Genomic DNA, 24,800 nt, shown 5'->3' with positions numbered 1-24,800 from the left:
GTGATACTCACTAGATACTATGTTGGAAATGATCAATAAAACTTGGGGGAGAATGGGGTCAGGAGAGAAAAACTGGGAGAAGATGAGGGGAGGGTGACACTGTTCAAAATATACTCAATACCTGACTTATGTAAATGTAACCTCTCTTTGCATTACATAAATATCTGTAAGATGGAGTCTCACAGTTAGATTGGCCAACACGGTGATTTCAAATAACAATGAATGTTGCAGGGATGTGGGGGGGAAAGGAACCCTATTGCACTGTTGGTAGGGATGTAAACTAGTACAACCACTCTGAACAGCAGTCTGGTGATTTCTCAAAAAGTTACACAGAAATCTTCCTTGTTGGGAGCCCAGCTAGCAGCTAAATTCTTCCTGACCTCTGGCTCTGTTTTCAAGGACATGCAAGGACATGGCTTAATGGAAAATCGGAAATGCTTTACTATGTCTGCCATGAGTCCATTCTTATGTTAACCAACCTCATCAGATATTGCTCTGGAGTCCATTCTTTCTTTTTTTTTTTGGCCAGTCCTGGGCCTTGGACTCAGGGCCTGAGCACTGTTCCTGGCTTCCTTTTTGCTCAAGGCTAGCACTCTGCCACTTGAGCCACAGCGCCACTTCTGGCCGTTTTCTGTATATGTGGTGCTGGGGAATCGAACCCAGGGCCTCATGTATATGAGGCAAGCTCTCTCACCACTAGGCCATATCCCCAGCCCTGGAGTCCATTCTTATGTTAACCAACCTCATCCTGTCTTAGCTATCGTCGGGTATTGCTAACTCCAAACCTTTTTGTGTTCTGGAATTTTAAGCCTATGCTGTTTCCTGGTTTTCAAACTGCATATAAGCTGGAAGTTAAGAATAAACATGGCTGCAGTCTTGAGTTTCAATCTTGAGATGCAGACCTCCCATACCCCATCTTTGCCTCTTGTCTTTTTTCTCTTGTCTTGTATTTTTCCTTTTCTTTAATCCTCGCCCCCCTCATTCAGGATTCCCTTTTCGCTGCTGGCTGGCTCGGCAGGTGTGGTGCCTGGAACAGGGACCTGAACGCCTGGGATGATGGCAGAGGACCCCCGCTCAGATAAGGATGTCCGATCACTTGGGAAGGAGAGCGGGAGAGAGAGAGTATTGTCGGGAGTAAGAAATTATGGGATAAAGTATAGGCTGCATGCTATACGTGCAGGCCCCCAAAGGCATGCTTAATGCCCGGGCAATGAAAATTGGCCAAAGTCACTTAGAACGTTTCTTTTACTTTATTGAGGAAGCATGCCCCCAGTTCCTGGAGGAAGGAACCAATAACTTAGAAACTTGCTAGAAAATAGGGGAAAAAAAAAAAAAAAAAAAGGGGGATTCAGGAACATTATGATGCAAGTGGCCCTGAGAGAACCTCAGTGGATGCTATTATTCTTTGGTATCTGGTCTGAGATTGCTTAGATCCTAGACATGAACAGATTATATTCGAATAGTCGATTGGAGAAACTGAACAGGGACCTGATGAGTGTTGCCCAGCCCCGGGAGTGTATGCTGCTGCCCGGGAAGAGCTGAGAAAATTAACAAGACCTGAACCCACTGGGCTAGACATTAAGGAAGACTCAGATGGTTCAGACACTGAGGAGAAATTATGCAATGAGCCTACTAAAGATAGATTGACCCATGTTGAGAATATGTTGAAATCAATATAGCTCTATTGTCACAGCTTCATCCAGAACAACAAACTCCTTTATAGGGAAGATACTGGTGAGCCCCCACGGACAGTCCTGGCAGACTTACAGCTCTCCTAGGTGCAGGCTGCTAGCAGGGGGGAGGGACCTGAAGCTAGGGAAATGCTAACACCACCGAGGTAACTTCTCCTGACAGAGCGCTTTATTTCCATCCACCACTACAGATTTGAAACCCCAACCAGGGTGAGTGACCATTAGCCTGGAGCTTACATTTTCCATAAAGCCACTGGGCTAGGTCAAGAAGATCAGCAATTGTGGGTGTTTGGAGACAACTGATCTCTAGTTCAGCTCCGCTCATCACTCATCAAGTGGGACAGTCTAAATTGCTTCAGGAAAGCTGCTCATGTTTGAGCCCAATCTTATATATTTTGCAGGATTTACCTAACTACTGTTAGCGCTCAGGCAGATGAAGTTCTCTCTATCTCTTTTTCTGCCTCCCTCTAAACGCTGCCTGCCTGCCTGTGACATAGGATGGGTATCGATATTTGTTTAACATCTGCTTTGAAAGACTCAAAGAAAGGTTTTCTATTATTGTTATTGATGTTAACTTTGGAGACTCAGTTAAATTCTGCTTGTTTGGCTAAATCGTAAGCTTTCTCTAGCATTGAGCACATGGTCGACAATAGGATTGGTTGGAGTGAAAGCCTGCCCATCCCCCAGGTGACAAGCATGCCAAATTCCTGGAAGCTGGGCAGGGACTTGGAGTCCTGTGGCCTTGCATTTCAAAGGTGCCTTGCAATTCAAATGCTGGAAGATGAAGGTTTCTTACTGTAAGCTCACTGTCTGTGTCTCCCATAAGCTCCCCATGGGAGCTAAACTGGTTTCTCAAAATGTGGCTTCTCAGATGATCTGTGAAAATTTTGGTTTGCTGAAAAGGTTTTCTTTTTTCATTTACCATCTAACCATGTGGTTCTAGATTATAGGCAAAATAATATCATTTGCCACTGGAATTCCAGAAAAACTTACATGGCTAATTAAAGAACAATTCTAAGCGCGCCCCAAAACGTGTGCACATTGTCTGTATGTGTATGTATGTCTGTCTATGTCTATGTGTTGGTAAAACTTACAAACAAAACAAAAAACAGGTTTCAAACCCAAACTGATCATGTTTGGGAGCAAACAAATGTGTCTAAGAAAAACTCCAAAAGGTTTTAATATACAGCATGTGATATAAGTACAATGATGTAAAACCAGTGTGTTATTCTTTATATCTATCTATGCTAAGAGTCAAGTGTACATCTAATCCTGACAATTCTTTGGTATAGACTAAGATTTTGCTTCTCCATTTTTTTCTCTTCTTTTTTCGCTGCACTCTCATAAACTCTTTAAGATCAAGGGACCAGAGTCATTTTAGAACAACTGCACAGATGTGACTATTAACCTAAATTTTCCTGACCCAAAATTAACATTTTGCTTTGTAGGATACAGGTTGACATGTGTGCTAGCTGAGTGGACTGTGGCAGTCTGTGGCTACAGGAAGCTGCCTCCACAGTCAGCTGCCTGCCTGGTTTGCTCAGGCATCTAGAAGTCCTGTGAGGATTTTGACAGGCTCAGACTGTCAAAGGCTACTACCCTGGCTCTGCCTGCCCCAAGATTAGAGTTGGGTTTATAACAGGCCTATCATGACAGAGTTGCAACCGAGACTTATTCCAAGGGTAAAAGTGTCAGAGTTGTGTTTGGCGACCACAGGGTTGCATTGGGGTAGCATTGATGTCTTCTCCCACCATGACTCACAAACTGCCCTGGCTGCTATAGAGAGCAGACTTGGTTGGCCTTCAATCTGTGTGGATTTTGTGACTAGAAAGATGGTTAAAGGCCCAAGCCTTCTAAAATCTGTTTAAAAATGCCCTTAACCAGTCTGTGTAGAAATTTACAGGCAACAAGCAGGAAATGTGACAGCCTATCCAGGGAACTCTACTACAGCCTTATCCAGATGCATGCCATCTCTCCTGCTGGCCTGCTAATTTGGGATGGAAGACATAGCCACTTCAGATCCACTGAAGCTGAGACTTTTATTGTTATTCATTTGTTTTCTCTTTCACATGCCAGTAAGGTAAGGTTAAATAATATGATTTGATTTAAGGGCACATAGATCCCATTCAGTCTGCTGTTCTTTAAGTGCTACAGCAAAACTCTGACAACTATTTGTTGGTTAATTCTTAACAACTTACAGGTAAACTCTACTCCTTTTGTTCTCCTGTTGCTTTAATTGGAAATAAAAGGGGCTTTTATGGCTAAGACTCCCTGATCACAGTTCAAAGCTAGCCCAGGCAAAGAAAAATATAAATCCCTCTTGGTCATATTTGAGGTCTTTATTATTTTACTAGTCAGAAATTACAGATTAAAACTTCTCATTTGCATACTTTGCATGATTTTCAAAAATTTCTGGGAGATATTAATTGGCTTTGCCCTTATCTTAAATTATCCACAGCCGAATTAAAACCCTTATTTGATCTATTAAAGGGGGACCCTGACCCTACATCTCCCAGAGAAATGACAACTGACAACATAGTAAATTCTGCCATTTCTTCCCAACATGTAAATTATATTGATTCCTCAGCTCCTTGGGAAGCATATATTTTAACTACACCTCATTCTCCGACAGCGATCCTCTGGCAGAAGGGACCCCTTTTATGGTTTTCCTTGCCTGCTACTCCTTCAAAAGTGTTAACTCCCTATTATAAATTGGTGGCCACCTTAGTTCCATATGTGCCGTGTGGAATTTTGTATGTATCCTGGATGAGATCCACAGGTTATTTATATCCCCTATACTTTACAACAGCAAGAATGGCTTTATATTCTTTGTGATTCCTGGGCCATTGCTTGGGACAATTTATGGACATAATTTCACATCATTGTCCCTCCAACAAATTACTTCACTTTGCCTCTTCTTACCATTAAGTGAGGGCAATGCTATTACGAATGAGGCTACCCGAATTTTTCCCACTCAAATTGACTTAGCAAAGCAATCACATGCTGCCCACCATCAAAACAGTCGTGCCTTATGTCAGCAATTTCATATCACACGTGAGGCGGATTGTCAAATTATAAAAACTTGTCCCAACTGTGCTACCTTCCTGCCTGTGCCCTCCAATGGCATTAACCCTCGAGGCTTAGTGGCCAACCATGTTTGGCAAATGGATGTTACCCACATTCCCTCTTTTGGATGGCTCCACTTTGTCCATGTTACCATAGACACTTATTCTAATTTTATTATGGCTACTCCTCTTAGCGGGGAAGCTGGCAAACATTGTATCTCCCATGCCTTACGCTGCTTTGCTACTATGGGACTTCCTAAACAAATTAAAACTGATAATGGTCCGGGATATGTTGGACGAGCTTTTCAAACATTTTGCAAATCTTACCAAATTGTTCACTCTACAGGAATTCCCTATAATTCTCATGGTCAAGGAATTGTTGAACGAGCCAATGGTTTGTTAAAACACCAAATTTCTAAATTAAAAGGGGGGGAATTATACCCCTTCTCTCCTGTTAATATACTTTCTCATGCTTTATTCGTACTCAATTTTTTAAATTTGGACTGCAATGGCCACTCCGCAGCACAGCGGTTCTGGGAAAAGAGAGAGCAAAGAACTTTTGCCCAAGTTAAGTGGAAAGATCCTTTAACAAGTGCTTGGCACGGGCCCGATCTGGTATTGACATGGGGTTGAGGACATGTCTGTGTTTTTTCACAGGATGAAAATGATGCCTGCTGGCTACCTGAGCGTTGTGTTCAGATTGTGGAAACTCAACAGAACGGTACAAGCGCTGACCCACTGGGCTTACATGCCAGATCCACCAATTGTGCACCCTGGGAGGGAGCTGAGGTGTTCATCCATGTCAACAGATCAGCGTACGGTACAGCTCCAGACCCTTTTGTCCAACACGTTAAGATGGGAAATTTTGCAGCTTCTGGCATTGGAACCCCTTTATGCTTTACAACTGACTCCAACAGTTATATTCCAGGCTGTACTGTAATGCAATCCATAAATCATAGAATTTGGATTCCTGATAATAGTCAAGTATATAATATACGAATGCCTGCATTGCCTACTGGGGTTCCTGTACATGCCAATTCTACCTCGTCCTTCATGATACCTCGCTGCATCAACTCTTCTCAAATTGTAGAATCCATGGGAGAACTGCACCCCATAAAGTGTAGACATGATCACCCTTTTATAACCAATATTTCAGGAACTAATTCTCAGCTGATGGACTGGTCCAAAGCCAATCTTACCAACAAGTACAACCCAGGTCTGTGGTGGATGAATGGACACCCTCAACGTCATGTCTGGATGTTAGTGGCTGCCCTAAATAATATCTCCTGGCCCACTTCTTCTTTAAAAAATATTATGAGTTGTGTAACTCCCCCTTATGCTATTATGTATGGACCTTTTAATATTTCTATAGGAGCCATGTATTTCAATGTTACTTGTACTAACTATTCTTTTTCAAATTGCTTGTATAGTGGTCTTACTGATTCTGTAATTATTATTAAGCAGCCACCATTTGTTATGCTTCCTGTAAACTTATCTGAAGCTTGGTATGAAGAAACAGGTATTCAAGTGTTAAAACATTTAAAAGAGCTTATGCGCCTTAGACGATTTGTAGGGCTATTAATAGCAGGAATTTTAGCCTTTATTTCCTTAGCTGCCTCTGCTGCAGCGGCTACTGTGGCTTTAACACAAAATGTGCAGACAGCTCACTATGTTAATCAGCTTGCTCATAATACCACGCAAGCCCTGCACTTTCAAGGCAGGATTGATGATAAGATAGAACAAAAATTAGAAGCATTGTATGAATCTGTGTTGTCACTGGGAGAACAAATTCGTGCCTTACAAACTTTGCAATGGGTGCGCTGTCATGCTGGGTTTGACTTTATTTGTGTGACCCTCACTAAGTATAATGGGTCAAGCTATCCTTGGGAACAAGTTGTAGCACATCTAAATTGTATTTGGCACCATAATGACTGGTCCTTAGATCTCTTTCAACTCCATAGACAAATAGCCGGACTAGAACAAGCTCCGCCTTTGGACTCTAAAGTGGCAGAAACAGCAAAAGAACTGTTTGAACAACTTCAACAGTATGTCCCTTCCTTAACTAACGTTAAGGGGCTGCTAATGACATTGCTCGGCCCAGGGATACTTTTGCTGATGGCTTCCTATGCCTTCCTTGCATTGTACGCATATTGCAAAACTCTTTCATGAGTTTAGCCAGCCAGCTGCATAAGATCAAGCTCCAAGTGAATGAACTTTCCCCCGAGAGGAACTGTAGCCAGAGACGGGTATGAGGGTGGTGCCAGCTTGATCAACCTAAGACGTGGGGCTTCAGCGCTGCGCTGAAGTTGACCCTAGGATGGGTAAGGCAGGCTGGGCAACCCACCCCACCTAAGAGAGGCGGGTTCGCTTCTTTTAATAAAAAAGACGGGGGAACTGTTGGGAGCCGAACTAGCAGCTAAATTCTTCCTGACCTCTGGCTGTGTTTTCAAGGACGTGCAAGGACATGGCTTAATGGAAAATCGGAAATGCTTTACTATGTCTTCCATGAGTCCATTCTTATGTTAACCAACCTCATCCTGTCTTAGCTACCATCAGATATTGCTCTGGAGTACATTCTTATCTTAACCAACCTCATCCTGTCTTAGCTATCGTCGGGTATTGCTAACTCCAAGCATTTTTGTGTTCTGGAATTTTAATCCTATGCTGTTTCCTGGTTTTCAAACTGCATATAAGCTGGAAGTTAAGAATAAACATGGCTGCAGTCTTGAGTTTCAATCTTGAGATGCAGACCTCCCATACCCCATCTTTGCCTCTTGTCTTGTATTTTTCCTTTTCTTTAATCCTTGCCCCCCTCATTCAGGATTCCCTTTTCACTGCCGTCTGGCTCGGCAGATTCCTGATGACCCAGCCATTCCACTCCTGGGCATCTACCCATAACATCACAAGCCAGGACACCTAAAAGCACTTGTACAACCATGTTCATTGCTGCACTATTCACAATATCCAAGCTGTGGAAATAGCCCAGATGACCTACAGTAGATGAACATATCCAAAAAATATAGTACCTATACACATAGAATTTTACACAACCTTTAGAAAGAATAATATGTCATTTGCAAGGAAATGGATGGACCTAAAACAAATCATGTTAAGTGAAGTAAGCCAAGCTCAGAGAGACAAATGATACATGTTTTCTCTCATATGTGAAAGCTAGATCTAAAATACATGGGGACATGATAAATTATACAGTGCTCTAGGCATTTACACACAGTGAGAACAAAGGAGAATACTCTTAGGAGAGGAACACAAAGGCACAATACCTATGGGCTCTGATCATACAAAATAATATTTATTGAAATGAACTCCAGAAAATAGAAACGAGATTGTTTTTTCATTGCTATTTTCATTTTCTTTCCTTCTTATCTGTTTGTATATATAGATATATATATATCTATATCTATATATAGATATATATATCTATATATATATCTATATATAGATATAGATATATAAATATATCTATATATAGATATAGATAGATAGATAGATAGATATAGATATATATAGATATAGATATAGATATATAGATATATAAAGATATATATATATCTTTAGGAGAGTAAGGGGAGGCACAGCAAACTAGACACTATGTTGAAAATGAACTACACAACTTGTGGTAGGAATGGGAGGGAAAAAGGAGAGAGAGAGGGAAGGGATGACATTGTCCAAAAGGAAATATACTCTTTACCCAACTCATGTAACTGTAACTCCTCTGTACATTACCTTTATCATAATTTTTTTTTAAATTTAACAAAAAAGGGGAGGAGGGAAGGTGGGAGAAAAATGAGGGAGTAACAAGTATGACAAGAAATATACTCGCTACCTTACCTAACTGTAACCCCTCTGTACACCATGTTGATAATAAAATAAATTTTTAAAAAATGGCTCCTCCTGACTGTTTAGGGATTCTGCTTGCTTGAGAGAACATTTCCATCCTTTTACCCTAACCTTTGCCAGTGAGATGGGCTTCCTGTAGATAATAAGTGGTTCTGTCTTGCTTTTTGATCAGAGTTGTCATTCTGTATCCTTTAATTAAGACTATTAATATTGAATGTTACAATTGAAAAGTTTGCCATTGTTTCTGTCATTTTGTTGCTTATTTTTTACTCTTGCTGTGTTAATCTACTCCTCTAGTCGTGCTTAATCTTTCTTGTATTACAGTTTTATATTTTCCTTTTCTATGAATAGCATTCCTTTAATTATCTTTCACAATAATAGTTTTATAATCATGACTTTAATTGTCTTTTGCAATAATAGTTTTATAATCATGACTTTCTTTAGAAGGCATGACTTATCAAGACTTTATCATGGAATGTTTTTACTTCTTTTCCAATTATGAAAGATAGCTTTGCTGTCCACAGTAGTTTAGGTTGGAAATTGTTGTGTTTTAGGGCGTAAGTGATGTTCTTTTACATCCTCTTTTCTCCCAGACTTGAACTCAAAGCCTTGTACTCTCATTTAGCTTTCTTAGTTCATAGCTGGCATTCTACCACTTAATCCACATCTCCAGTCTAGCTTTTTGCTGGCTATTTGTGAAATGGATTCCCAGGTTTTCTACCTTTCTTTGAAGCTTGACTCTCTAGATCTTAGCTTCCTGAGTAACTAGGATCATAGGTTCCCTTGTCCTCCTGTACTTAGTATTTGTGCTAAGAGATCTGATTTTATTTTAATGAGCTTCCATTATAAATTACTGGTCGTATCTCTTTTGTAGCTTTACCAATGTGGAAAGTGAAAGCTTGTCATGCTAGGGAAGTCACCAAATCCCCTCACCAGTTTGTTATTTACAAGAGGTATGGATTTATCTTCCAGATAAAACTGCGGATCTGTGATAGAGAGTATTTCACTTATATAGTAGGGAATCCAGCTTCTTCTCTACCCAGGAGTAAAGACAGAGCTGTGGATGCAAACTCTTTGCTAGGTTTATCTGTTGTACTTCTGTTTTGTCACAATTTTCAGCTATCCTAACTAAAAATTAAGTTTTTCCACTAGTGTGACAAAAAGTTGAAAGAATGAAGAATATTCCTAAGAAAAGGTTACAGTAAGATTTAAACTGCACAATATGATATCCTTTATATTTCAAGGTTTCATCCAAGTTGCTACCTCTCTTGGAGGAGAAAATAAGGAAAAAGAAGTCCTAAAAATGAAAGTGTAAAGCATACCCTAGCGAATCAATTACCTTTTTAAGTATCTTTAACTGTAAAAGCTCTATTGCTTTTCCAAGTGAAAAATTGTAAGGTTTGTTAAAATGTAGTAATATACTGCACAGGGGAAGGGAAATGTGTGTATACTTTAATTATAAAATGTTTTAGAATAAAGCTCCTAGAATGTAAAGTCTGACATAAGGCTACATGTGAGCAAAACTTCTCAGAATAGTCACATAATATCCCTTGTGGCTTATTCCATTCGGAGATCTGGAAACAACAGACTCTGTAGAGAACAGGGGAAGAAAAGGCTATGTGCCATTCTTACAAACTGAGCCAACACATATTTCAATGATGTATTATTTCCTTGTTCTGTGCCAAGTCCTAAGTATTCTAGGATTTAAAAATGCAGATCTCTGTGCTTTATTCAGGGCACAATAATGCTTACAAATATTTCTCTATTTGGATTCAGTATACTCATAAGGATCATAAAGTCATAAAAATTGAGCCTCGGGTAATGAGGCTTTAAAAAACACTGGGCTGGGAATGCGGCTTAGTGATAGAGTACTTGCCTAGCATGCACGAAGCCCTGGGTTTGAGTCCTCAAAACCACATGAACAGAAAAATCCAGAAGTGGAGGTGTGGCTCAACTGGAAGCTAGCCTTGTGCAAAAGAAGCTCAGGGACAGTGCCCAGACCCTGAGTTCAAGCCCCAGGACTGGCAAAAATGAATAAAAAGCATTGTAGTTTTACTTCCTGAAAAATAGCAACAGGATCAGAAGAAGGACTTTTTTTTTTAAACTTGCAACAGCAAAATTTATTTTTAAGTTATAAAAATATATGAACATGTCAAAAATACACTAATTTACAAGTTATAGAGTTTGGAGAAAGTTAATTCCCAAGAATTCACATCAGTTCTTTACATGCACTTTTTGAGACTGTTCTCCACAAGAAAAGGGACAGTAAGCAGGCATTTGGATTGTTGCTGCTAAAACTGTGGCCTTAAAATTCCAATACAATAAATTTTTGAATAAAATTTTGAGTATAATGTGTACTTTTTTTTCAGTATGACAAGAGGTGTACTTTGTCAGTACTTTGTACTTTGTACTACCTCCTTCTTTCATCTAAATACAATTTGAATAGTATATCAGAATTAGTGCAGTTTGGAGCCTAAGTATATTACTGTTTTTAAGATTGGTATAAAACATTAATAAAATACAAGGGTTTTTACAGTTTAACCAAACACCAGTTAAGATTTTTTTCTTTTCTCTTCAGAAGCTGACACATAACATTGAATTGTTCTTTTGAGGTTTACATGGAAATCTGTTGTTCTCTATCTTTAAAGAACTGTAGCTACACTATTTGCCCAATGTTACATGGAAGCCCAAATCATAAAATAATTTTAAATTTAAATAATATATAATACAGTTGAGAGTACAAAACATGGGAACATTAACTCACTTCATGGGTACATAGTATTTTGGCCTACAGTTCACATGGAAGACTTAGATGTTTATGGTATCATAGATAGGACATGGCTTTGTTTCCATCTTTCCTATTAGACCCTGTCACAAGGTTAGGCTTATTGCTGACATTTTACCCCTATACATTCTTGAGTAAACTGACTTATGTTGGTGACAAGTATGAGGTAAAGTACAAATCCTCGAAAGTTCATTCCTGGGGTAAAAGTGACATTCACAGCCATTTGGCAAGGATAATAAGAGTGATTTAAATGCTTAAAAATAAGCTACATTTTTTAGGAAATAGAAAACAAATTACAAAACTGTACTGTTCAGTCTACACTCTCCTATCCCTTACTTTTGGCTTCAACCTTGGATTTCTACATTTGTCATTACCCATTCTCTCATTAAAACTATTAGTTCTACTACCTACTCATTTACCTAAATTTAGACCTGGAGCTGCCAAGAAAAATGGTTTTAAGAAATTTTGCTTTTAAGTCACTAAATGTACCGAATACTCAGGTATTGACTGAGAAAATTTTACACATCTCTAGCCAACAAAATAAAATACAATAGAAAAAAAGTATCAAATAGCTCTACATGCAACTCAAATGTCAGTTGTTATGCAAACCTATACTGATCTCTAAAAAAAGTATATATTAACTCTCTTACCAGTGTTAACTGAAAATAAGTATCACTATCAATATAAGTTTCACCGTCAAATTAAGCTAGTAACAGACAATTACACTTTTTCCCCAGAGATCTATGTTGTGCTGATATTCTATTATAAAAAGATTCCATTTTTGAAATAGGCTGGATTCACAGTGAGTATGTTAGTACTGAGATCATGTTTAATACTACTGTAAGAAAGTCATTAGCGGAATGTGTTTATAAGGCATGTAAAAACTAGCATTAAAGCTCTTGAGGGCAACAATCCAAACTGGCAGCTGCATCAAAAAGTACTGCTACAAATACAAAAATATTAAAGAAAGTGCTTTTACAAGGAAAAGCTTTTTAGTGAAATGTATTATTTTGTATATAAACTTTTGTTACTGGAACTAAGGACTTGTGCCCTTTTTAACGAATATTAGACCAATCTTGAAACCGGAAGCAATCGCTGGCAATCTTCCACACTTTGTTATTATTAGAAGCGTTCTGAGCTGTCAGCAGGAAATTCTGGTTAAAGTAGTGTTGTTTGTTCCCATCAAACTTCACGGTTCCACTGGTCACAACAAGAACTGTAGAGTGGCACTGAGTAGCGTGCTCATGAACCGGTTGACAATCTAACATATTAACCTGGAACTGACTAGACCCGCAACATTTCAAAGAAATGTCTTGGATTGCTCAGACCGGTAACAATGTTTCCATTCCAAATTAAAGTGGCCCTGTCCAGGTGCAGTCGGATAAGTGCCCTTCTTCTTTTGTCCATTGTATCATAGTAAATACTGACAAATTCCTCAGCAGCTCTACATGCCTGATCCTCCTAAGTTGTAAAATCGATCTGGAGCCTTCTGTGGAGCTGTACAGCAGCCAGAAGGTCTTTGGTTACTCCTTTCCAACATTTGGTTGGTTGATTAATAGGAAAAGCACAGTGAATATGAATTTTTTTATCAACTTTTTTATTTTTATTTTTTTGTTAAATTTTTGTCAAACTGAGGTAGAGAGAGATTACACTTTCATACGTTAGGCATTGGGTACATTTCTTGTACTGTTTGTTAGTGAATATGAATTCTTAAAATAAAACAAAACACAAAATAAAAAACAAAAACAAACTGCAACTCCAACTTTCTAAATGCACTCAGGAAACTAATAATCTTCCTGGACCTAATTCATTCACTGATTTTTTATTTATTTATTTATTTTTGGTGTGTGTACTAAGGCTTGAACTCAGGGCTTGGGTCCTGTTCTTTAGCTTTTTCACTCTAGGCTGATACTCTACTACTTGAACAAAAGCTCCACATCCTGAATAATTATTTAAATCTGAGTGTTTATTTTACAGAAATTAACAGTCATCTCAGCTTCTCACAAAGTAATTTTTCTAAATAGAGACTAACAACTTTAACCTCTTGCCTAGAGAGTCGGGGGTGGGGTTGGGCTGGGAACGGTAACTCGGTGGTAGTATACTATGTTCAACACCTTAAGACAGAAGAATTAAAAATATGATCATGCTTTACATTACAAAGAAAAATATTATTACTATGTGTGATTCTTGGGATGAACCCTTCACATACAGAAAGCACATACACCACTTGTAAGCTATGTCCTAGCCCCAGAGAATGATCTTTTTGTTTTTGTTTTTGTTTTGTTTTGTTTTTGCCAGTCCTGGGGCTTGAACTCAAGGCCTGAGCACCGTCCCTGGCTTCTTTCTGGTCAAGGCTAGCACTCTACCACTTGAGCCACAGCGCCACTTCCAGCATTTTTCTATGTATGTGGTGCTGAGGAATTGAACCCAAGGCTTCATGTATACGAGGCCAGCACTTTACCACTAGGCCATATTCCCAGCCCCCGAGAATGATCATTTTTTAAAAATTGAACACAGAAATACAGCCTGGCAAGGAAATCAGGACAAAGGCTCCTCTCGTGGCGGCTCTGCATCCCTCGCCATGGACTTTGAACCGTCAGTCTCATATGCAGGCTCCCAGATACCACATCACCATGGCCTTGAGCAGTTGCATAGGCCGGCTCCTGGCATCAATTCAGGGCCCATTGCCCGTGGAACACTTGCACTTAAACAATGGCTTACTGCACCCCACAGGTGTGTGCCACAACAGGCATCCACTCACAGGAGGTAAGGGATGCACGAGGAGCCTCCGGGCCTGGAGACTGATGTGGCCCACAGTCTGTTCTTTCCTAATGACACCTTATTCATGTACCCCAGGTGATGCCTTCCCTTGGGATTTCTCCATCCGGGGGTGGGGTAGCCCTACTTAAGTTTTTCCTCAATAAATCTTTTCCGTTTTCCAAGGACTTAGAGACAAAGGAAACAAGCCAAGCGGTGCAATTTTCCGGTATCAAACTACTCTCAGATGTATTGATGATCATTTGATTTCATCGAACCGTAAATTTGAAGGGGGATTTAAATCATGTCATGTGCATTTCATAAAGATGACTTGGGCCTCCTCCCCCTCGAGGTCTCAGCGTCGCTGAGTGTCCACCATCAGGGCTGGGTGCTTCTTAGCTTGGGCTCGGTCACCCCGGCACCAGGTCCCTGCCGTTTCCGTTACCCCAAGGCTGCAGGCTGACTGACGGTCAAATCCCGCCCACCGCGGGGAAGCTGGGAGCGGGAGGGGGCGGGGGAGCTGGCTCGGGTCGGACCGGGCGCAGCTCTGAGGCGGCGCGGAGCCGGGGCTCCGGCAGCAGGGGGCGCAGCCTCGGGCCACTCCGAGGCTGGAGGCCAGCGGTGTCACCCGGGCCGGCGCGCGGCCTGGTCGGGCCTCCAAAGCCCGCTCCCCCGCTCCCCCCCCTCCACGCGGCCTCCCGCCCACCCTCGCGGTTAGCGGAGGTGCACGGCGCAGGCGCGGATGAGGGCGTCAGCGAAGCCAGCGCAGCCTCTGCAGCCTGCGCCTAGCGGCTCGGCGGGGCTGGTGTGGGGAGCGCCGGAGGCCGAGGCGCCGGCCCGCGGGAGGCCTAAGGCAGCGGGAAGGCAGGAGCCGCGTCGCCCGCCTCTGCGCGGCCCCAGGGGCCCGCGCGCTCGGGCATCGGAAGCCGCCACCACCACCGGGAAGCTGCGCCTGGGCGGGCGGAGCCCGTGGTGCGGTGAGGTGAGGGTGCCGAAGGAGCGGTCGGGGCGCCGGGCTGCAGACGGGAACGCGAGCGGGCGGGCGGGCGGGCGAGGAAAAGCAGGCCGGCCGCTTCTTTATACTGAAGTCCTACCTGCATGTGACCGCACGGGGGCGCTCCCCGCCCCGTCCTGAAGGCTAGCGCGAGCCCGCCGACGCCCAGGCTCTGCGCCCGCCTTTCTGATGGCGTCCTGGGCGGGCCTTCCGGAGTGCCCGGGGCGCCGGCCGCTGCTGCGGTCGTGACGTGGGCTGCGCTGTGCCGGGCGCCCAGCGACACCGAACGCTCCGGCGGAGCGACCGGGGGCCGGCGAGCTAGGAGGTGGGCCTCCGGGCCCGGCCTGTGCGCCGACCCCGCCCTTCCGCTGGGTTTTGCGGGCCGCGGGGGAGGCGGACATGAGGAAGTCGCCGCAGTGTCTGCCAGAGCCGTGCCGGCCGCACAGATGGCCTTTGTAGCACTTAGCGGGCACGTGCGTCAGTGAAGACTCACGCGCAGGCAGACGGGTGGTGAGCTCTAGTTCATACTCGACTAGAACAATGTGGAGAAATATATATGATTATTGTGAAGAGGAAAAGGAAAGTAGAGCTCTTTTTGTTGGTGGTGGTCGCGGGGCTTGAACTCTGGGTCCGGGCGCTGTGCCTGAGCTCTTACAGCCCAAGGTTGGTGCTCTACTACTCGAGCCACAGCATCACTTCCGGTTTTCTGGTGGTTCATTGGAGAGAAGAGTCTCACGGACTTTCCTTCCCGGGCTGGCTTCGAACCGTGATCCACAGATCTCAGCCTCCTGAGTAGCTAGGATGACAGGTGTGCGCCACCGATGCCCGGCTAGAGCTTTTTTTAAACACTAAAAAGCATTTTATTGTATAAAGATGGCTTACATCAATTAAAAGGAAAGATACATCATTTGAAAGGCCTTTTAGAATTAAGGTTGTCTTTAATTTTCAAAAAGTGCTGACTATAATATGCATTGTTTTGTACAAAGATGCTTTGGATGGTTAAACAAAATAAGCGATTATAAGATGTATAACATGTATTTTGTGAATGTTCCATTTCGAAAAGTAATGTTTCATTTGGCAGGATCACAAATTTTGTAAATGTGAGACGAATACAAAACTCAGCAGAGGAAAACGTGTGCACCAAAGTATTAGTGGGGTTTTTTTTTGAGTGAATAATTCTAAGTGATTAAAGATTGTAATGTCCTGATTTTTTGCAGTGACACATTGTGTACTTAGTATTTAAGTGGGAAAGAAAGGGTGATAAGTTGCCAAATTTTTTTTCTAATAAGAGCAAATGTTAATAAGAAAATAAAACAAAAAGAATTCTCATGAAAAAAAAAAAGTGAGAGCAAATGTTTATATGGTGTCCTGAGTAGGAAGCTAGATTTCTTCATTAAGGCAATTTTGCATACATAAAGCTCCTAAAAATGTTTACTTAAATTAGGATGATTAGTAATTTTGATAATGAACATACTGCAACTATATGTCTACATAAAATATTCAACTATAATGAAGGGCGTTCTACTCAGCGTCTGGATTTTATTCAACATTAAGGAGTCAAGCCAGGTGCTGGTGCCTCACGCCTGTAATCCCAGCTACTCAGGCTGAGATTAGGATCCCGGTTCAAAGCCAGCTGGGGCAGGAAAGTCTGTGAGACTTATCTCTAGTTAACCACCAGAAAACCGGAAGTGGCGCTGTAGCTCAAGTGGTAGAGGCTAACCTTGAGCTGAAGAGCTCAGAACCGCACTCAGACTCAGAGTTCAAGCCCCTCGACCTACAAAAAAAGGAGAAAGAAAAGCGGCATATAAGACTGTATTCCTGTATCTAACGTGGCCCCTTTTGCCCACTGCTGCTCTGAACATACTGATCTGAGATGGAAAATGTAGTTCTTCCTGATTCTGACAATGGTCAGCTTGAATTGGATTAGTTGCTTATCAATTGTTTCCAAAACTGGTGGCTCACGCCTGTAATCCTAGCTACTCAGGAGGCTGAGATCTGAGGATCACTGTTTGAGCCAGCTCAAGCAGGAAAATCGTGAGCCTTTTTTTTTTTTTTAAACGCCAGTCCTGGGGCTTGAACTCAGGGCCTGGGTACTATCCCTGAGCTGCTTTTTACTCTAGGTTAGTGGTCTACCACTTGACCCACAGCACCATTTCCAGATTTTTCTGTTTATGTGGTACTGAGGAAGCAAACCTAGGGCTTCATGCATGTTAAGCAAGCACTCTACCACTAAGCCACATTCCCGGCCAGTGAGACTCATCCCCAGTAAATTACACTTACAAAACCCTATGGCTCAAGTGGTAGAGTGCTAGCACAAAGAGGCTCAGAGCTAGCACCCAAGCCCTGAATTCAAGCCCTAGGCCTCACAACAAAAGAAAATATGGGTTTTAAAAATAAGTTAGGTCATATTCAAACTTCAACACCACCATTCATTGAATATCCAAATTTAACTTCTCTTTATATGCTTTAATTTGTTAATTAACATAGTATGAAATGATTTTGAGAAATATTTTGTGGATTTTTCATAACAAGATTAAATAAAAGTGTGTTCTCATTCTAGTGTATAATTGGTGCTCAATAAAATGTTATTTTAATGCACACAAGGTTTAACTTTCATGGCTCTGATTCAGTGTTTACTTTCATTATGTTTGCTTTTCTCAATGCTAAATAAACTAATGCATATTTACATTCTTTTAGTGTCAAGATATAGCTACAGGGCTGGGGATATGGCCTAGTGGCAAGAGAGCTTGCCTCGTATACACGAGGCCCTGGGTTCGATTCCCCAGCACCACATATACAGAAAACGGCCAGAAGTGGCGCTGTGGCTCAGGTGGCAGAGTGCTAGCCTTGAGCAAAAAGAAGCCAGGGACAGTGCTCAGGCCTGAGTCCAAGGCCCAGGACTGGCCAAAACAAAAAAAAAAAGATATAGCTACAACTTTAGAAGAGAAGTTCATTTCAAAGAAATAGAAACAAATAATCATATGACAATGTGTACAACTTTTAATGTAAAGCATAAAAATTTATACCTGAAGTAATTCTGTATACCTTTCTAATTAGTTAAAAATCTAGCATTTTTATTCTTATTTCTTAGGAATAAGTCACGTTTGCTTATATAACTTTTCTTATGTTTTCCATATAGGCATTTTATTACCATCTGTGGAACTTTTTTGTAATTCATTTTTCCTCACTGAAGTGTTAAGAATTATACCAGGTTAGTGGAATACAATGAAACAAGTTGATTTTTTTTGCAGAATTTAGTTGTATGTGCTTGTCAAAGCCTATTCTGTTCTCAGTAGAATATTGAATATGACTTCATAAATTAGAAAAGTATTTTTCCTTGTTTTTTTCTCTTCTAATATTTGTGTGCTGCATATTTTTTGGAAGTGATGGGGCCAGTACAGTTTTGTGACAGTATATGTTTAAAGAAATGTTCCTACCTTTAGTATGAAATTGGCTTAAAAATATTCTCAATTCTAGGAAATGTGGTATAATGGCTAGCTGTGTATATAACAGTTCTAAGCACAGGAAAGAAAACAAACTGGGCATTAGTGGCTTACACCTATAACCCAGCTACTCAGGAGACAAATAGGAGGATCACAGAGGATTGTGGTTCAAAGCTAGCCTGGGCAGGAAAGTCCTAAGACTCTTCCAATTAACCACCAGAAAACTGGAAGTGGAGCTGTGGCTGAAAGTGATGGAGTTAATGGCATTGAGCAAAATGAGTTCAGGAATTCCAACCCCACCTACGACAAAAGGAAGGAGGGAGGGAGGGAAGAAGGTCCTTTCTTTAAGTTTGATTAGAAAAGTAATCTAAAAGGTAAACAGGCATTATATAACATAGCATTTCTCTTATAAGGCTTATTTTCCACGTGTTTATTTTCCACATGTTTCACACAGATTTTTTTTTTCAAATTTTTATTATCAAACTGATGTACAGAGAGGTTATAGTTTCATACATTAGGCATTGGATACATTTCTTGTACTGTTTGTTTCATTATCCCTCATCCCCCCCTCCCTCACAGATTTCTTATTGCCAATAAATATGTCAATGAATTTCAATAATAATATACTTATTTGCTTCATCTTTATTAAATGTTCTCATTTTTTAGGTTGAAAAGATATGAATGAGTATCCTAAAAAAAGAAAAAGGAAGACTTTACACCCTTCTCGTTATTCAGGTTAGTATATAATTAAATTGAGATTAAGTCATGGTCCATTTTCTCATAAATGATTAAATGAGATTGTTATATGGATCATTTCTTAGGTAAGGGAACACTTTTGACTAAATCTCTGGATATATAATACTTATTGTCTTCCATGTACTATGCACATGTCAGAACTTTGTAGACTTTATTTAATCCTCATAACTCTGTGAGTTAAAGACTTAGAGTTCCAAGCTTACTTATGTAACATTGGGCTTTGTCTGATTCCCAAGCTATGTTTAATACACTCCATCTCTAATACACATTGTACATACTTAGGACAGTCTCAAGCCCACCTGTTACCTTATTCTAGGCTCACATTCTTCAAATACAAGGAAATTAAGCCTGGGCACATTCCAAGAAAGACTTGAAATGACTATAATTAGAAGCTTTCCATTGTTGCTTACTTCTATAGCTACTTAGGAGATTGAGATGTGAGGATTGTAGTTGAAAGCCAGCATGGCTGAAGACTTATTTCCAATAAACTAAGAGAAAAAGCTATCAGAGGAGCTGTGGCTCAAGTGGTAGAGCACTAGCCTTGAGCAAAATAAGCTCAGAGACAGCACCCAAGCCCTGAGTTTAAGCCCCAGAACCATTAAAGAAAACAACAGCATGTATATGTATTATATGATATCTATAATTTAAGTTCTTTTAATGCTAAATGTGTACCCATAGCCTACTCAGGAAACTACTAGCTAGTAGGAGACTGAGATCTGATGATGGAGCTTTTAAGCCAGCTGGGACAGAAAAGTCCATGAGACTTATAGGAGTCTGTGCCCAATTAATCAGCCAAAAAAGCCAGAAGCAGAGATGTGATTCAAGTTGTAACATACCAGTCTGGAGCAGAAAAGGCCAAATTTGAATGCAGTGCCTTGAGTTCAAGCTTCAGTAGCAGTACGTGCATGCACACACATGAACGTTTGAACTGAGCTAATAGCTTGGGTCAGTAGTGAAGCATTTGTCTACCATGTACAAGGCCCATGGTTTGTTTCTCAATACTAGAAGGAAGGTAGGAGGGCTACAGGTATGGTTCAAATGGTATAGCACTTACCAAGCAAGCCCAAGATCTTGAGTTCAAAACCCAGAACTGCCTAGGAAAAGTTTTTAAAAAGTGCTGCTATGTTAGGTAAAAGATATATTATTTAATGCTAATAAGTCAGTAAGTCATTATCAAAATTTTTCACTCTATTTAAAAATTCTTTTTATTGTGTTTTATGTTCAGATTCCTCTGGAGTAAGCAGAGTTGCAGATGGATTCAATGGAATTTTTTCTGATCATTGTTACAGTGTCTGCTCGATGAGACAGCCAGACTTAAAATATTTTGACAACAAAGGTATGTCTCAATTTCCAATTTTTTTTTTCTGTTTGCTTTTTACAGGTCCTGGGATATAGCTATGTGCTAAAGTACTTGCTCAGCATCTGAAATCACTGCAAAAAATAAAAAAGGGGGAAAATACTGCCATAATTTTACTTTTTCTTTATTTGAAAAGATAAGTGAAATGCAGATTGACTGTTTCAAAGGAAACAAGCTTTTGAATTTATAATGTAAGGAGAGCTGTTTTCATTTGTCCTTAGGAAATACAATTTTATTTATTTTACAAGGGGAGATCTCATTGTGACATTTCCATACATGTATACAATGTGTTTCAGTCTCCACACTGGTATATTCTTCCTTATCTTCACCCCCCCTTCCTAAAGGAACTTCAACAAGTTTCAGGTACTCTATTTTCATACTTACCAACAGTTTATCTCAACCATACCTATCCTGCTTTTATCCTTGAACTCTTTAAATTTATTTTTTAAATTTAGTTTAAAAAATGTAATTAGAAACCAGGCACCAGGGGCTCACATCTATAACCCTAGCTACTCAGGAGGTTGAGATGTGCAAATCACAGTTCAAAGCCAGACAGGTCAGGAAAGTCCGTGAGACTCTTATCTCCAGTAAAGTACTCAGAAAAAGCCAGAAGTGGCACTGTGGCTCAAGTGGTAGAACAGTAATAATGAGCACAGTTTCAGGGACAGCACCCAGGCCCTAAGTTTAAGTTTAAGCTCCAGGACTGGCAAAAATAGTCAGAGACATCAATGTGACCTCATTGTTACTCAATAAGGATTCAGATGGTTATATACAACGAAGTTTATAGATATGTTTGTCTGTGTATATATGTACAGTAGTACACACACTTTTTTTTACAGTTAGCTGAGCATGCCTAAAAGAAATGACATCTCAGTAGCAGTGAGCACATTTATTCCCAAATCTTGATTTCCAATACCATTCTTAAGTAAAAGGAGTGAAGGCCCCTGGAGTAATGGTTGATTCTTAGTCTGGATCTGATGAGGTTGAAGCATCTTAACAGTGCTTGAAAATTGAATTACAGCCGAAAGTGTAAGTTAAATGTCCATGAACTGTATTGATATCAACATTTGAAGAAAAATGATTGAAGAAATAATTTGGGGAGACGATGTATACCTGTACAAAATTCTAAATTATTTGTGTTGATATTTCTCCCGTGAGGAGATAGAACATCTCTCCACACTCCTTAATTGTGGGCTATATCTAGTGTTTTTCTTCCAAAGGTAGAGTCTGAAAGTAGAAAACTGACTTTACAATAGAGAAACCTTAGTACTATCTTAGCCAAGGTGGTCAAGGTCAACTTACAAGTTATAAATCATGTCGTGTCTGTAATCCTAACTACTTGGGAAGTACAAACACTAAAGACAATATTTGAGGGCAAACAATTAACAAGACGTCATCTCAGCAAAGTAAGTCAGGCTTGATGGTTCATGCTTGCAATCCAAATTATCTGTTAGGAGGCATAGGTAGGTTAGTGGCCCAAGGCTAGCCCCTGGCAAAAATAAGAGATTCCATCTAAAAAATAAAGTCAGGGACTGTAGCAAAGCTAAAATGGTGTTGTGCCTGCCTAGCAAGCACAAGGTCCTGAGCTCAAAACCCAGTACCACCATAAATAGCCCTGTTGATGGTATATACTCTTGATATCATAACAATGGCTATTTACTTCGAGTCTACCTCTTAGGAACTCATAATTCCAATCAAATCATGTAAAGGAAACAGATTCCATTATTGGAGCATTCTACAAAGTAACCAGTAGCTCTCAGAATAATGAAAGTCACCAGTAGCCTAGAGAGACATAGTAAGTCAATGTAATGTGGGATAGTGAGATAGAAATGATCATTAGGAAAAAAACTAAGGAAAGCTTAGTGAGGTATGGTCTTCAGTAATATATATCAATAGCAGAAGTGATGTTTAGTCATTCATTGTAACAAATGAACCACTTTCATTTTTAATTATCTTATAGTCCGGTTTTTTTCAGATGACTTGTATTTCAGTTTCTTCCCACTAAGGCAGTTGGGCCAAAGGAATAAAGGCTGGTTTGTAAAAGTAGCAAGTGGGAGGCTCTAAATGCAAATTTCTCACACACACATACACACACATACACACACACGCATGCACGCACGCACACACATAGTATATAGTCCAAATGGAGCATAGAACTTTGAAAAGATTTTCTGTTTCTTTGGGATAATAGTATCTCCCTTCATGGCTAAATCTAAATCTTTAGCTTCTCTGTTGGAATTCAAAATTCAGCTTTATTTTATCATTATGCTTAATGCTTTGATATAAGTAGCATTTTTCCAAATCCTTTTTTGCAGATGACGATTCAGATACTGAGACATCAAATGACTTGCCAAAATTTGCAGATGGAATCAAGGCCAGAAACAGACATCAGAACTACCTGGTTCCTGGTCCTATGCTTAGAATCCTAGACCACACTGCCTTTCCTGCAGGTTAGGAAACAAATTAGTAGCATTGGCAAATTTTATAAAGAAAAATGGAAAATAAAATCAGTGCATACCATAAATTTATTTTTACAGTGTATCCAGTTGGTTTTGTCTAATAATAGTAACATAATAGCTTTGTTTTACTTTTCAGAAAAATCTGATATAGAAATTTGTGATGAAGAATGTGACTCACCTGAATCATTCCACCAGCAAACCCAAGAGGAGAGTCCTGTAGAAGTTCACTCTGCAGAAGAGGTTCCTGTTGCTGTAGAAGTGCATGCAATATCTGAGGATTATGACATAGAGACAGAAAACAATTCCTCTGAAAGCCTCCCAGATCAAATTGATGAAGAACCACCGGCAAAACTCTGTAAAGTTATTGACAAAAGCCAGGCTTTGAATGTGACTGCCCAGCAGAAATGGCCTTTACTGAGAGCTAATAGCAGTGGTCTCTATAAATGTGAACTTTGTGATTTCAACAGTAAATATTTTTCTGATTTAAAACAGCATCTCATCCTGAAGCATAAACGTACTGATTCAAATGTATGTCGAATATGCAAGGAAAGTTTCTCTACGAACATGCTTCTGATCGAGCATGCCAAACGACACGACGAGGATCCCTACATTTGTAAATACTGTGACTATAAGACGGTGATTTTTGAGAACCTCAGCCAGCACATTGCAGACATCCACTTTAGTGATCACCTGTACTGGTGTGAGCAGTGTGACGTGCAGTTCTCCTCAAGCAGTGAGCTCTACCTGCACTTCCAGGAACACAGCTGTGATGAACAGTACTTGTGTCAGTTCTGTGAACATGAAACTAATGATCCAGAAGACTTGCATAGCCATGTGGTAAATGAGCATGCATGTAAATTAATAGAACTAAGTGATAAGTGTAACAGTGGAGAACATGGACAGTACAGCCTTTTAAGCAAAATTACCTTTGACAAATGTAAAAACTTCTTTGTATGTCAAGTGTGTGGTTTTCGGAGTAGACTTCATACAAATGTTAACAGGCATGTTGCTATTGAGCATACTAAAATATATCCTCATGTTTGTGATGACTGTGGCAAAGGATTTTCAAGTATGCTAGAATACTGCAAGCATTTAAATTCACATTTATCTGAAGGGATTTATTTATGTCAATATTGTGAATATTCAACAGGACAAATTGAAGATCTTAAAATTCATCTAGATTTCAAGCATTCAGCTGAGTTACCGCATAAATGTAGTGACTGCTTGATGAGATTTGGAAATGAAAGGGAATTAATCAGTCACCTTCCAGTCCATGAGACAACTTGACTGTTCACTTTACATAATGTTTAAAATGATAAATTCAAGTTTTTTTTAATGTTATGATGAATGACTTTAAACACAATTTAAGAGATTTACCTTCAAGTAAGTTTTTAAAGTTTTTCTTGGCATTGCTAAATTTTCAGTATATAATGATTCCTTAATTGTGGTGTTTTCAGTTACACAGTAATTCATGGTTGTCCTTCCTTTTGGTGACATACTCAGTTTCTTTGCATGTGCTCAAATTTCATGAATTGAAAAGAAACAAATGTACTAAAGAAATGACTGTTTGCTTTCCTTAACCATAGAAGGTATTACCCTTCCCTTTTTTTAAAACTCAAGATTAGCTTTTTGTGT

The 24,800-nt window shown here is 40.2% G+C and overlaps 1 protein-coding gene and 1 pseudogene across 4 annotated transcripts; one reads left to right on the top strand and one right to left on the bottom strand.

Moving 5' to 3' along the window:
* Window positions 1–12,352: 12,352 nt before the first annotated feature.
* LOC125351953 lies at window positions 12,353–12,821 on the bottom strand (annotated as a pseudogene).
* A 2,024-nt stretch (window positions 12,822–14,845) lies between these two features.
* Znf639 (zinc finger protein 639) lies at window positions 14,846–24,506 on the top strand. 4 transcript variants are annotated; one of them, XM_048347077.1, is made up of 6 exons: window positions 14,847–15,138; window positions 18,290–18,361; window positions 19,260–19,328; window positions 20,575–20,685; window positions 23,022–23,156; window positions 23,302–24,506. In XM_048347077.1, exons 3-6 carry the CDS (start codon window positions 19,271–19,273, stop codon window positions 24,450–24,452), a joined length of 1,455 nt encoding a protein of 484 aa, XP_048203034.1. In that variant the 5' UTR covers window positions 14,847–15,138; window positions 18,290–18,361; window positions 19,260–19,270; the 3' UTR covers window positions 24,453–24,506. The 4 variants fall into 4 exon arrangements, with proteins under 4 accessions (XP_048203037.1, XP_048203034.1, XP_048203036.1 ...); XM_048347079.1 differs by lacking the exon at window positions 14,847–15,138 and adding an exon at window positions 15,642–15,660; XM_048347080.1 differs by lacking the exon at window positions 18,290–18,361 and having other exon boundaries at window positions 14,846–15,138.
* The last annotated feature ends 294 nt before the right edge of the window (window positions 24,507–24,800 follow it).

The sequence above is a fragment of the Perognathus longimembris genome, chromosome 5, assembly GCF_023159225.1.
Source record: "Perognathus longimembris pacificus isolate PPM17 chromosome 5, ASM2315922v1, whole genome shotgun sequence".
NCBI classification, from domain to species: Eukaryota; Metazoa; Chordata; class Mammalia; order Rodentia; family Heteromyidae; genus Perognathus; species Perognathus longimembris.
The sequence above is the reverse complement of the archived record's forward strand: the minus strand, read 5'-3'. Positions and strand labels throughout refer to the sequence as shown.